General features: G+C 44.4%; 1 protein-coding gene across 3 annotated transcripts in view; it reads right to left on the reverse strand.

Moving 5' to 3' along the window:
* The window catches only part of SARAF (store-operated calcium entry associated regulatory factor), a 154,185-nt gene that overhangs the window by 139,451 nt on the left and 135 nt on the right, over window positions 1-14,599 (reverse strand). Inside the window, exons 1-2 of one of the 3 annotated variants that reach the window (XM_029601653.1) lie at window positions 14,229-14,319; window positions 13,978-14,126 (exon numbers count right to left, since the gene is read on the reverse strand). The exons of 1 other annotated variant lie outside the window; for it this stretch is intronic. In XM_029601653.1, the coding sequence (XP_029457513.1) occupies window positions 13,978-14,053 (76 nt within the window). In that variant the 5' untranslated portion in view covers window positions 14,054-14,126; window positions 14,229-14,319. One more of the 3 variants, XM_029601646.1, reaches the window with a different exon arrangement.

Here is a 14,599-nt window from a genome sequence, read left to right on the forward strand (position 1 = left end):
GCCAACGATCTTACTTTAGAACTGAAAAAAATGATGGATTTGATTGTGGAAGAAGCTTTAGAGAATGAATGGATAACATCGAGAGAACGACATTTTCTTAAAGTTGATTTTCCTAAAACGTCAGTGATGTATGTTCTTCCTAAGATCTATAAAACATTACACAATCCTCTGGGGCGTCCAATTATCTCTGCACGAGGATCTCTTTTTCAACCAGTGTATATTTTGACAAATTTTTAGCACTGATGGTCACTATGTTGCCCTCCTATGTCAGAGACTCCGTCGATATAATGGAAATTTTAACAAGGCTTAATCAATACATTGTTCCCTTCGACATCCTTGGCTATACTATATAATTAGTATTTATAGTACAAGTTAGACTTTTGTTAAAGAAAATGAAATAAAAGATTTATGGAGGTTTTAGTAAATTAGAGGTTTGCAGTACATGATTTGGACCCATCCTTGGCTATTGCTACTATCCATGTGGTATTATTGTACATCAATATACCGCGGGGAAGATGCTCATAACATCATAAAGGACGGACTCAGTGAATGTATAGGGGAAAATAAGATTCCACTAGATTTTATCTGATCCTTGGTTTCGATCGCCCTCCGTAATAATGTTTTCATGTCTGATGGTAAATTTTACCTCCAAAAAAAAAAAAAAGGGGGGGTTGCCATGGCACTTGATGTAGCCAATCTTTATATGGACTCTTTTGAACATGCTGGGTCAGACCAAGGGTCCATCAAGCCCAGCATCCTGTTTCCAACAGAGGCCAAACCAGTCCACAAAAACCTGGCAATTACCCAAACACTAAGAAGATCCCATGCTACTGATGCAATTAATAGCAATGGCTATTCCCGAAGTAAATTTGATTAATAGCAGTTAATGGACTTCTCCTCCAAGAACTTATCCAAATCTTTTTTGAACCCAGCTACACTAACTGCACTAACCACATATCTCTGGCAACAAATTCCAGAACTTAATTGTGCGTTGAGTGAAAAAGAATTTTCTCTGATTAGTCTTAAATGTGCTACTTGCTAACTTCATGGAATGCCTCCTAGTCCTCCTATTATCCGAAAGTATAAATAACCGATTCACATCTATTTGTTCAAGGCCTCTCATGATCTTAAAGGCCTCTATCATATCAAGACATCAGCCGTCTCCTCTCCAAGCTGAACAGCCCTAACCTCTTCAGGCTTTCCTCATAGGGGAATTGTTCCATCCCCTTTATCATTTTGGTTGCCCTTCTCTGGACCTTCTCCATCGCAACTATATCTTGGTGTGCTTTTGGTCTTGTATTCAATGGCATGTTGCGCTTATTGTAGCAAAACATTATACATTGGGACAACCAACTAGACAGAGTTCTCTTGAAGACAGGTTGGTTCGGAGAATTTGGATTGAAGGAGAGGAACAGCTGAGATGGTCTGGATTCAGAATGTGTTCTTTGTTTATCTCTGTCATTCGCATGAGGCTTAGGCTTGAAGATTGGAAGAGTAATGGACTGGTTGATGTGAAAGGCTGATACCACCTTAGGAAAGAAAGTAGGATGCGGCCTAAGTGTGACTTTATTATGAAAAAATTCTAAGTAAGGGGAGTAGTGAACCAAGGCTTTAAGTTCACTTACTCTCCTTGCTGATGTTACTGCCACCAAGAATACTGTTTTCCAAGTAAGGTATTTGATTTGACAGGATTCTAGAGGTTCAAAAGGAGGTAACATTAATTGTTCCAGGATGATATTGAGATTCCATGGTATAGGCGGTTTCGTGACTGGTAGTCTAAGATGTAGTATGCCACGCATGAATCTGGAGATTAAAGGGTGGTTGGAAATGGGCAGTCCGTTATGAGCATGATGGAAAGCTGCAATTGCACTGACATGCACTCTAACTGAAGTATATGCTAGACCAGCTACGAAAAGAGTGTGGAGGTACTCCAGGAGATGTGTTACCGTTGTAGAGTAAGTGTCTAGACTTTCTGGTCTGCACCATTCTGAGTAACGACGCCATTTCCCGGCATAGTTATGCCTGGTGGACGGTTTTCTGGATGCAATGAGAACGTCCTCAAGATGAGATGGAAGTCCTATTTATTTATGCAATTTTTTATATACCGTAACCCAAAACACAAGGTTCTATCTTTACGGTTTACATAATACAAAATTTTAGATAAGCAGTTAGAAAGCAGAAATAAATACAATAAAAACTTCAATAAAAAATAATAAGATACTTAAAAAATGACTTAAAAAACTAAAATAGCAATAGTATAGTTAAGAAATTAAAAGATAAAAATTGTCTGGGAAAAGCTGTAGACTTAAAAACATCCTGAGTATTAGTTCTGTATGCTTGCAAAAAAAGACCACGTTTTTAGATCTTTCTTGAATTTCTTGAGGTTGTCCTGCATTCTTAGTTCCAGTGGCAAACTGTTCCAAAGTTTCGGTCCTGCAACTGAAATGGCCCTCTCTCTTACTTCGCTCAGATGTGCCGATCTGACAGTAGGTACTGATAATAAGCCTTATTAGATGATCTTAGGTCTCGTTGGGGTACATGCAATTTAATAGTTGTATCCTAAATGGTTTAGCACGTGCCGTTCAACCTCCATACCGTCAGTGGAGGGATCGATGCATCGGATGAAGAAGGGATCCCCCCTCCTGAGTTAGGAATTGGGGATGGTTTTCCAGTAAAATTGGTGGGCGAATGGATAGTCGCATGAGATACTATGGTTGCCTTGGCAAGGACGGGGCTATGAGAATCATGTCTGTTGCATCTCTGATGTATTTTTGTATTGTTTTTGATATTAGTGGAATGAGAGGGTAAGCGTAGAGTAGACCCTCCGTCCATGCAATGAGGAAAGCATCTGGAGCGTAATGAAGTTTGCTTGGGTAGATGGAGCAAAATGTCTGTGTTTGCCGGTTGCTCTCTGTGGCAAAGAGGTCTATGGTTGGAAAGCCCCACTGTTGGAATATGCTTGATGCCACGTCCCGATTCAAGGTCCATTCGTGTGGATGGAAAATTCTGCTGAGGTGGTCCGCTGTTACATTGTCTAGTTCGGGAAGGTAAGTGGCTTGTGTGGAGACTTGGTTTGATATCGCCGAAGTCAGTATGCGAAGCGCCTCTCGACAGAGAATCGAGGAACCTGACCCTCCTTCCTTGTTTACGAAGAACATGGCTACCTGATTGTCTGTATATACCATGAGACGTTTTCTTCGAAGTTGGGTAGAGAAGGTATGAAGTGCTTTCCAAATGGCTCGAAGCTCCAGGAGATTGATCTGATAGTTGGTCTCCTGAAGAGACCAGCGACCTTGAGTTTTTAATCCGTTTAAATGGGCTCCCCAGCCGTTTTGGGATGCATCATTGGTGAAAGTGATTTGGTGAGAAGGCAACTGAAATGGTGCCCCCGAGGACAGGTGGTTGGTGTTCATCCACCATTGAATGTCGGTGCACATTTGTCTGGTAAGACATACTCTGGTCGAGAGTGGTTGCCAGAACTGTGACCATTGATTCTTGAGTCCCCATTGTAGGCGACGCATGTGGCGTCTTGTGAATGGGACAACGTGGATGGCTGCTGCCATATGACCCAGCAGTTGAAGAATTTGGCGTGCCGATGCATGCGATTGATTGAATAGACGTTGAGCAAGAGAAGACAGAGTTTGAATCCTGTCTTGTGGTAGGTAAGCCCTCTGTTGCGCTGTATTGATGAGCGCCCCAATGAACTGTAAAACTTGTGTTGGTTGCAGATGGGATTTTTCGTAATTGATTATGAATCCCAATGTCTGAAGACAATTGATTGTTTGGAACGCGTGAGTCTTCAAGGTAGTCTGATCCGAGGCTACCAACAGCCAGTCGTCGAGATAGGGAAAATCTCGATTGAGAGCTGTCTGAGATGAGCCACCATCACCGCTAAGCATTTCGTGAATACCCTCGGGGCTGCGGAAAGGCCAAAGGGCAGAACCTTGAATTGATAGTGGTTGTTCTGAACTTGGAAGCAGAGGTAATGCTAGGAGGAAGGGTGCATGGGTATAGGGGAATAACCATCCTTCAGGTCTATGGAGCATAGCCAGTCATTGGGCTGTAGAAGAGGAAGAATATTCTTGAGAGGTCATTTTGAATTTTTCTTTCTGAATGTGTATGTTGAGGTTTTGCAAATCTAAGATTGGTCAAAGACCTCTGGACTTTTTTGGAATGAGAAAATATGGGGAGTAAAAACCTCGATTTTTTTATGAGATTGGGATTGAATTGAGTTCTGCAACTGTAGAGTGACTAATTGTTCTTGCAGGTCCCGGGAGTGTTGTGATGTATTCCTTAGAGGGGAAACTTGAGGGAGGGTTGGAAGAGTCAGAAAATTGAATCTGTAACTTTCTTTTATGATGTTTAGTATCCAGCAATCTGAAGTAATTGCTTCCCATTTGGCATAAAAGTGTTGAAGGCGGCCCCCTATGTAGTGCGATGGAGGTGGCTTGGGGTAGCTCAAAAAGATGGAGTTTGTTTTGGAGGTGCTGCTGGAGTTTGCTTTTGAGCCCGTGGTTGGCGTGGACGTCCACATGAGGGATGAGCTTGTGGTTGGTAACGCTGATGGGGGTAATACTGCGTTCTATAAGTGTTGTAAGGTTTGAAAGGTGCCCTTGCATAAGGTCGTCTTCTGAATGAAGGGTAAAATCTTCTAGAAGAGGCAGGAGGGTCTGTTGGTGATGTCAAAGATTGAACCGCAGTATTCTGTTCTTTCAAAAAGATAACAGTTTCCCCAAATTTGTTACCAAAAAGATTGTCTCCAAGACAAGGTATATTAACCAACTTGTCATGAACATCATCACATATTGAACTAGCTCTTAACCATGCCATGTGCCATGCTGCTATTGCCATAGCTGTGGATCTAGCCAATGATTCAAATGATTCATAAACTGAACAAAGTAAATGTTGAAGACCTTCCTCCATGTCTGTAAATGGCTGTTGTAAGGAGTTATCCGAAGCCAGACATATGGGACGTAATCTCTGGAGACATTCAAATAGATATTGGATTACGTAAAATTGATGGTGTTGGATTTTTGTGGCCAGCATGGACAAGTTGTACACCTTACGGCCAAAATCATCCATTGATTTATGGTCTTTGCCTGGTGGTAAATTTGCATGAAGTTTTGATCTTTTAGCTCGTAGTAATGCAGATTCCACTACTACGGAGTTGTGGGGTAAAATTGTGGACTCATAGATCGTGGAATTTCGCATACGGTATTTTAAGTCCGTTTTCCTTGACGCAGCTGTGGTGGTAAAGGGTTTCTCCAACATCTTATGCAGAACCGCATCTAGTACAGCATGTGGTGGTAGAGCTGCGGGCTCTGCCGGCATTTCAAACATTTTTAGAATCCCCAGAACCTCAGCACAAGGGTCAGGAACCTTTCCTGTTTCAATATTTAAGATAGATTCTACTTTTCCAATGAATTTCGCATAGGATAAATCTTCTGGAGGGAAATAAGGTTCTGGAAGGCCCTCGGGAGGATCTGACGGAAATCCTGTAGATGAGGATGGTGACGACGTAGACCATTGTGAGTACGGAGAATCCGGTCGATCTGGAATAGGGATCAGTTCTTCCGGTTGAATTGGAGGTGGAAGAATTGATATCCCTCGAGGAGAGGTTGGTGAAGATGGACCTGGAATCTGAGGATGCGTGGTCTCCAGATCTTGGAAGAAAGCATTCAAAGCCAAAGAAATATGTGACATCACATTTGATGCGAGGCTATGTTGTGAAGGTGCTAGAAGTGGAGTTGGAGGTGGCGCTTCCAGAGGCAAGTCCTCAGAAGGTTGGCGTGGCTCTGGGATTTGGAGTGAATGAGATCTACTAAGAGAAGACCAACCAGAATGAGAACTATCGGCACCTGAAGAATCGTGGTTAGAGTGTGAGATCACTTCTACCTCAGAATCTGTTAGTGGAGATTCAGACGTTTGGAGATATTTTGTTTTTGCCTTTTGTTTGGCATGGTGTTGGCCTTGTAGTGAAGCCTGTGCAGAGGCAGATGGTAGAGCTGTAGGTGGATCATGGTGTTTTGCGTCACCATGTTTGTGATGTCTGCAATGTTTTCGTTTGCGAACATCATAATGAGATGACCCAGATAGTGATACAGCTCTTCCAGATGCACTATCAGATGCACCCTGCACCGATGCGTGTGCTTTGATGCGCTGTGTGCCGGTCTCTGCGTCGATGCATCGTGCGCCGGTCTCTACGTCAATGCGCCGTATGCTTCGGCCGCCTTGCTTTTCCATGCTCCGAATGCTTTGGCGTCGAGGAGCAGGAACGAGCGGTTACAGAGCCCTGTGACCCGAACGGCACATGACTGAACTTCTTCATTGAAGGAGTCGAAGCCTTGACATCGTTCCACGGCCCTGGTGGTGGTACCAACCTGGCCGAAGCACCTTCCAGCGACGCCGATCTTCTTGCCTTTCTTCGCCGGGCCCGGCAAAGAGTGAGGAGATCGTTTTCAGCGCACTGTTTTCGGGCCCGGGGCGACATCCGACCACAATCTCGGCATGAGGCTGGGTCATGCTCCAGGCCCAAACAAATAACAATAATTATGAACATCTGTTATGGACATAATTTTCCCGCATTAGCAGTATTTGAAACCTGATGGCTTCGGAGCCATCCCTGCCAAAAAAAATGGGAGAAAAATTGAAAAAAACGTGAAGAGACGAGTTGAGAGAAAAAAACCCCGTGTGCAGTCCTGCTCGCGGAAAAAAAGAGACTGAGGTAAATCAGCAATCGCGCGAGAACCTCACCGCACAGCCGTACAGAGTTCAAAACTCTGTACTCTTTGAGAAAACTGTTGCAACCGTCCCTTCCCGACAGCTTTACTCCGCCTACCTTTCTTTCTTTGCACCTCCTCTTGCTGTGGATGGACGCCTGGCTGCTGCGCATCTGCCTGCCATCCTCTCCGGCGTCCTCGCACCGGCTTGGGCGCTACCTCCCGCCATGTTCTGCTTGTACCTTAGGGTGCGCGCGTCGCGTGGCCCTCACTCTTATTTCCTTTTTGGCGCGAACCTCAGGGGCGTCCCCCTGTGATGACGTCTCGCTGCCTGGATATTTAAAGCCTACATTGTTTTTCTAGCCTTTGAGTTAGCAAGGGATTCCTTATGGATGGGTTTCGCTCTCCATACCCAGCTACTCTGCCTCCAATTCCATTGGACTCTTAACGCTAACAGGGTACCCGCTCCTCGGGGGCCTCACGTGCTTTTCAGGTCACTATCAGGAACCGGTACTCACTCCTCGAGGGCCCATGTTCCCTGACTCGCTGTCTGCTCCTACCTTCTCTTCTGCCTGGAAGGATTCGCTATCTACAATACCAGTGAGTACTACCATCTTCACCTCAGAGCTGTTCCCTGGAACCAGGTACTCGCTCCTCGAGGGCCTGCCTCCGTTCCAGCCTTGTGCCATCTCCTACGTTGAACCGCTGTGTGAGTACAATACCTTCAAGCCTCTCAGCTCTCAGGGATCAGGTACTTGCTCCTCAAGGGCCTGCTCTCCCTGTCCTGATGTTCTCCATACTGGGGCTTGTGCTTATTCCACTGTACTCATTATCCTCAGTTCTTTCCACTACAGCACTGTTACTGGAGGAGTCGCTGTTCCAGCACCTGAGGGATACTAGCCCAGCCGGGCTACTTCAACTGCTCACTACTGCCGCCTCTGGTAGCTTCATCACATTATCTAATAAAAGATCAATCTCTGTATTTGTGTGTCCTAAGCTGAGCCTGACCTGTGGTCCCTCACGGGACTGCTCCTCATGGGCGTGGTCAGCTGCCACAGGGTCCAAGGGTCCACCCAAACCTCACTAATTATAACAAAAATTCCGCCTACTGATCCGGTCGCAACACTCCCAGACAGCATGGCTAATTCAGCCTGCTATCGCTGGGAAAACCCGCACTGCCTCGTCTCGCAATTTGAATACCACAGAGATCTCATTCCCAACTCGGAGAGGAAATTGTCTTACTTCACAAACAATAAGCAACACAACTAATTTCCCCAATAGCCCGGAACTCAGGCTTTTATTCCCCATATTTCCTCATTCCCACGAAATCTGGAGGCCTTCGCCCAATACTGGACCTTCGGGAGTTGAACAAATTTATGGTCAAAGAAAAATTCAAGATGGTATCATTGAAATCCATTCTACCCCTAATTCAACCCAATGATTGGATGTGCTCAATAGATCTGAAGGATGCCTACACACACATTTCAAGCCATCCATCCTCTTGGCAATACCTATGCTTTCGATACAAGCATCAACACTATCAATACAAGGTTCTCACTTTTGGCCTATCGGCTGCACCCAGAGTATTCACCAAATGAGAGATGGTGGTGGTGGTGGCTCACCTCCGACAACATGGTATGACAATCTTTCCATTTCTGGACGACTGGTTGATAATAGCCTCGACTCCGGACATCTTGATCAACCACCTTCGACAGGTGATAAACTGCTTACAGGAATTGGGACTTGTAATCAATTTTCAGAAATCACATCTGCAGGCAACTCAAACTCTACAAGTCATCGGAGCTCATCTGGACACCAGATGAAACAGAGCGTACCTGCCGGAAGACAGGAAGCAGCAGATGTGTCAACTTGTACATTCTCTGAACTCAACACACAAACCTTCGGCAAGACAAACCTTAGTTTATTAGGCCATATGGCAGCAGCTATTTTCACGGTTCCCAACACCAGGCTACATATGAGACACCTGCAGTGGGGTTTAAAACATCAATGGAGACAACACTCACAACCATTGACAAAATGCCTATTGTTAATGTCCAAGATGAGGAGGGACATAACTTGGTGACTCCTCGACTCCACCCTATCCAAGGGAGCATTGTTCAGCCCCCCTCCTCATAGTGCAGTATTGACCAGCGATGCGTCCCGCAAGGGCTGGGGAGCGCATCTCGAAATTTTCAAAACACAAGGTCTATGGACAATATCAGAACAGACCTTGCAGAAAAATTTATTGGAGCTCAGAGCGATTCGAAATGCACTCCAAGTGTTTCAAAACCACCTGCGGGGCCGCAGAGTCATGATCTACACGGACAATAAGGTGGCAATGTTTTATATAAACAAGCAAGGAGGGTCCGGTTCATGGTTCCTGTGCAAAGAAGCCCTACTAATCTTCGAGCACGCTCATCAAAATTCCATACATTTACAAGCAACTTACCTACCGGGAGTAGCCAATACAAGAGCAGACAAACTAAGTGGCATATTTCATCCACACGAATGGTCCCTCAATCTGCAAGTAGCTCAAGGGATATTCATGCAATGGGGAATATCATCGATAGATCTCTTTGCCACAGAGACAAACAATCAAGTTTCCCGCTTCTGCTCAATATGACCCAATCAGCTCAGAATCGCTCAGGATGCTTTCCTCATTCCGTGGACAAAGGGCCTACTGTATGCCTTTCCTCCCATACCACTCATTACCAGGACAATTCAGAAATGCATAGCGGACGGGGCTCAACTAATCCTCATAGCCCCAGCCTGGTCCAGGCAGCCGTTGGACAGCTACCTTCTACGTCTTTTGATCAAGAACCCAATTCGGCTACCAAATCAGCCAGATCTGCTGTTCCAAGAACAAGGGACGCTCCTGCATCCGCTACACTCATCTCTCCATTTGACAGCATGGAGATTGAATGGCTCCTCCTAATGGTGCAAGGAGTTTCCACTTCAACCCAGTTCATCTTGTTGGAGTCCAGGAAACTCTCAACTAGAAGAAATTATAGCTATAAATGGAAACGCTACCCTACCTGGTGCATTTCCAACGGCACTGCACCGTTGGACTGCTCACCAGAGCTGCTCATGGATTACCTTCATACCCTATACATGTCTGGCCTAGCAACATCATCTATAAAAGTTCATCTCAGTGCCATAGGGGCATATCATAGACCAGTTAACAATCATCCTATCTCCAATCACCCCTTGCTTTCTTGTTTCATTAAAGGGCTGACTCACCTTCGTCCACCGATCTCTAAATCTCCAGTTCCATGGAACCTCAACATAGTTTTGGAGCAGCTCATGCTTTCCCCGTTTGAACCTATGGACTCGGCACACATGAAAAGCCTTACATGGAAAGTAGTATTCCTTGTAGCAGTGATGTCCACATGGCGAGTCAGTGAATTACAAGCCTTATTTCACTATGCGCCATATTTACAGTTTTATCACCACAAGGTAGTTAGTTCTCAGGACTCACCCATCCTTCCTCCCAAAGGTGGTTTCTCAATTCCATCTGAATCAAGCCATAGAACTACCAATCTTTTTCCCTAAACCTCATGCTAATAATGATACAGAAAGATTACTGCATACACTGGACTGCAAAACAGCGTTAGCATACTACAAAGAAAGAACACACTCTGACTCCCGTGTTTCTCAATTATTCGTCTCTTTCGACCCAAAAGCACCTGGCCTACCAGTGGCTAAACACACCATCTCAAGTTGGATAGCACAGTGCATCAAATTCTGCTACAAGAAACAGAAGATACATCTACATTCTGTTCCAAAAGCTCACCAAGTCAGGGCAGTGGCTGCATCATTAGTGCATCTCAAGAATGTGCAACCTGTGGACATTTGTAAGAAAGCTACATGGTCATCGCTTCATACCTTCACAACTCACTACTGCCTTGATCAACAAGTAGCCACTGATGTGAAGATAGAGACTGCAGGATTGCTTGCCCTATCCTCCTGTCCACGGTGACTACCACGTTACATAGATCACGCATATAGCCATCACAAACAGCGTGATCGGGAGCTTGGGACTCCCATGACAGCATGACTAATTCAGCCCTGCTATCAACGGGAAAAAGCAAGTTTGCTTACAGTAAATGGTGTTTCCGTAGATAGCAGGATGAATTAGCCATGCTGACCCTCCCTGGCAGTTGACTGTCTACTCTACTACATTAAAGCTTAATTACAGACTGAGGAGAATCTGTTACTTTCCTGCGCACGAACACACGCACAGCTGCAGAGACCAAAAACTCTATCCTCTACTTGGTAAAGCTCCGCCTCCCGGGCCCTGAATAACAGTTCCCATGACAGCATGGCTAATTCATCCTATCTACAGAAAAACCATTTACGGTAAGCAAACTTGATTTTACACGCATCCCGGGGCTTTACGCGCGTGACCGAGCCTTTGAAAATAGGCCCGGTGCGCATAGGCCTTTTACAATCTAGCCCAACATATTAGACTTTTCTTCATATTTCTTTCCTGACATGGGATGTGAGTTTCTGAAAGTTTTAAAGTTAAAACAATGCCCAACTGTTAGCCAGAACATAGATAATTTATAAATCTGATTACCCTGAAAATACTCCGAGTACTTTTCAATGACGCCCTGGGTCCCTCTGGGCTCTCCTTGATAGGGAAGCAGGGAAGACAACCAGCCACGGGAGGGACCTGAGCAGCCTGGCATAAGAGAGAAGAGACCGCACCTTGAATACTGTGTACAATTCTGGTCGCTGCATCTCAAAAAAGATATAGTTGGGATGGAGAAGATACAAAGAAGGGCAACCAAAATGATAAAGGGGATGGTACAGCTCCCCTATGAGGAAAGGCTGAAGGGGTTAGGGCTGTTCAGCTTGGAGAAGAGACAGCTGAGGGGGGATATGATAGAGGTCTTTAAGATCATGAGAGGTCTTGAACGAGTAGATGTGAATCGGTTATTTTCACTTTCAAATATCAGAAGGACTAGGGGGCATTCCATGAAACCTCGCCAACATTGGCCTTACTGGAAGTACCCTCGATTGGTTCTCTTCATTTCTAAATAACAGATCTTTCAAAGTTACCTTCAATAACTCTTCATCAGATCCCTTCCCCCTCGAAACAGGAGTTCCGCAAGGATCCGCACTATCTGCCACCCTCTTCAATATTTACCTACTACCACTATGTCAATTCATTTCTAAGCTTGGAATCACCTTCTATCTCTATGCCGACGATATCCAATTACTAATCCCTATAACAACCACCATCGAAGAAGCCATAAGCCTCACAGTAAACTACCTTAAATCAATCAAACGTTTTCTAAACCAACTAAAACTTAGCCTAAATATGAACAAAACCGAATGGATACTTATAAAAAGAAACATATCAGCTCAATCCTCCTTAATACCCTGCATTCAAATTGACAACTCCTTCATTCAAATGAAGAATCCAATAAAAGACCTGGGTATCTGGCTAGATAATGAGCTAAGCTTTAAAAACTGTATAGCCATAAAAACGAAAGAAGGTTTTTACAAACTACAAATTCTAAAACACCTCAAACCCCTTCTTTACCCGAATGACTTCAGAACGATTCTACAATCCTTTATTTTCTCGAGTCTAGATTACTGCAACGCAATCTTTCGAGGGCTTCCGCAATCCACGCTAAGACCACTGCAATTACTGCAGAATGCAGCTGCACGAATTCTCTCTGGCAAAAGGAAGTTTGATCATATCTCTCCTACATTAAAAAACCTGCACTGGCTACCAATCTCACAAAGGATTAAATACAAGACTTTATCTTTACTACATAATGAAATCTACAAAGACTCATCTCTAAACAATATGATCGCAATACTCAAATCACCACGTTCCTCAAGGTCATCTGAAAAACTACAACTAGTAATTCCCCCCCTGTCATCTGCAAAATTATCCACAACTAGAAATAGAGCCTTCTCAATAGCAGGACCCATAGAATGGAACTCTATTCCAAATCACCTAAGCTCCATCAGTGATTCCAAATCCTTCAAAAAAGAATTAAAAACATGGTTGTTCAATCATTCACTGACTGATTTGAATAAACACACTCCTCATCTCGAACTCCAATACCTCAGTAATAAACTTATATCTCATAATAAAGTTGTAAATGTAATATTATATATAAACTGTATAATACTAAATTGTTACTCTCTGAGTTGCTCTCACATTTCTATGTAATTATTTACAAGTTTAATTGCTGTTACATGTATGAATTTGTTACAATGTGAACCGGGGTGAAGGCTTTCGGCTATACTTCGGTATATAAAAGAATTTAAATAAATAAATAAATAAATAAATGAAGTTAGCAAGTAGCACATTTAAGTCTAATCGGAGAAAATACTTTTTCACTCAACGCACAATAAAGCTCTGGAATTTGTTGCCAGAGGATGTGGTTAGTGCAGTTAGTGTAGCTGGGTTCAAAAAAGGTTTGGATAAGTTCTTAGTGGGGAAGTCCATTAACAGCTATTAATCAAGTTTACTTAGGGAATAGCCACTGCTATTAATTGCATCAATATGGGATCTTCTTAGTGTTTGGGTAATTGCCAGGTTCTTGTGGCCTGGTTTGGCCTCTGTTGGAAACAGGATGCTGGGCTTGATGGACCCTTGGTCTGACCCAGAATGGCAATTTCTTATGTTCTTATGACACAAAGGAGGGCATTGCAGGACTGGGTTAAGTGGGATGGGTCAGGATTCGTGTCAGGCGGAGTTAAAAACAAAGCAAAACCTTCAAAAGAGGCCCCCCACACACACTTCTCCCCTTCCCAGGAGGGACCACTGCAGAAGGGCGAGGCTTGTCTGTAGATAAGATTCTCTTTCTTTCTTCTTTGAATTTGGAGTTTGGTTTTCTAAGGCTGGTGTGTGTCAAGTCCCTAACTCCTATGGAGACAGAAAATCTGAGGAACGGAGTCTCCTGCATGGGTATATGTAGTGCTGACGTCAGATTGAAATCTGACTCCATCTCCAACTGCTATCAGGAGCACACTATACCCATTGGTCCTGAGTCCATCTGCTACACGCTAGAAAATAATAATTATGTTTTTGTAAATCTGCTTGAGAATTGTTTAACTGAAGTTGGTAGTCTACAAATCTAAATAAATACATACTGCAGAGCCCTCGGTGCACTGGGTGAGACAATATAGCACTCCACCTCCCCCAGCCAAAAAACAAGGCCACAAACACAAAGCACTCCGCTCCGGCCAGGGGCTAGGTCCCCGGAGCTGACCGCGCGCACACTGCCCTTACCTGCCTCGTTCCAGCCGAGTACCAGCGTCCCAAACACGAGCCAGAGCATTACCAGGCATCCCGCGAACCACCCCATGTCCCCCGCGTGCTCCTACGGTTGATTCCTCTCTGACGTAACAAAGTGGTCTGAGAGCTGCCCTAGGAGTCGCCTGCCACAGGAAAAACAAGCGAGAATGAAAACGGCAGATATGGGAATAAGAGCCGCGCTTTCTGCTACCGTGTTTCTCTTTCAACTGGTTACATCACCTCACCTACGCGTTGATCTCCCACTGGTCGTTAAAGCCGCCTGACAGGGTGCAACGCGCATGCGCACGGATCCCTCTACCCTGTCGTCTCATTGACTTGTTTACAAACACTGGGGCTCAAAACGTTTGGATCACGTGCTTAGTGTCTAGTCAGCCCCATACCATTCGCACTATTGAGGTCCCAGCTATCTGAAAAGGGGGGGGGGACAAACTACAGCACACTGAGAAAAAAATCCAAGAAACATTTCACAGAGAAAACCTCTCCTTATGCTTTTAAAATACAATGGACACCGTATTCTTCCCTGCTGTACTGATAAATGCAAGTGCATTAACCATTCCTCCACCAGTTATCTTTCAAAAATCGAGAGTGGGTAATG

The sequence above is a fragment of the Rhinatrema bivittatum genome, chromosome 1 (assembly GCF_901001135.1).
Source record: "Rhinatrema bivittatum chromosome 1, aRhiBiv1.1, whole genome shotgun sequence".
Lineage (NCBI taxonomy): Eukaryota > Metazoa > Chordata > Amphibia > Gymnophiona > Rhinatrematidae > Rhinatrema > Rhinatrema bivittatum.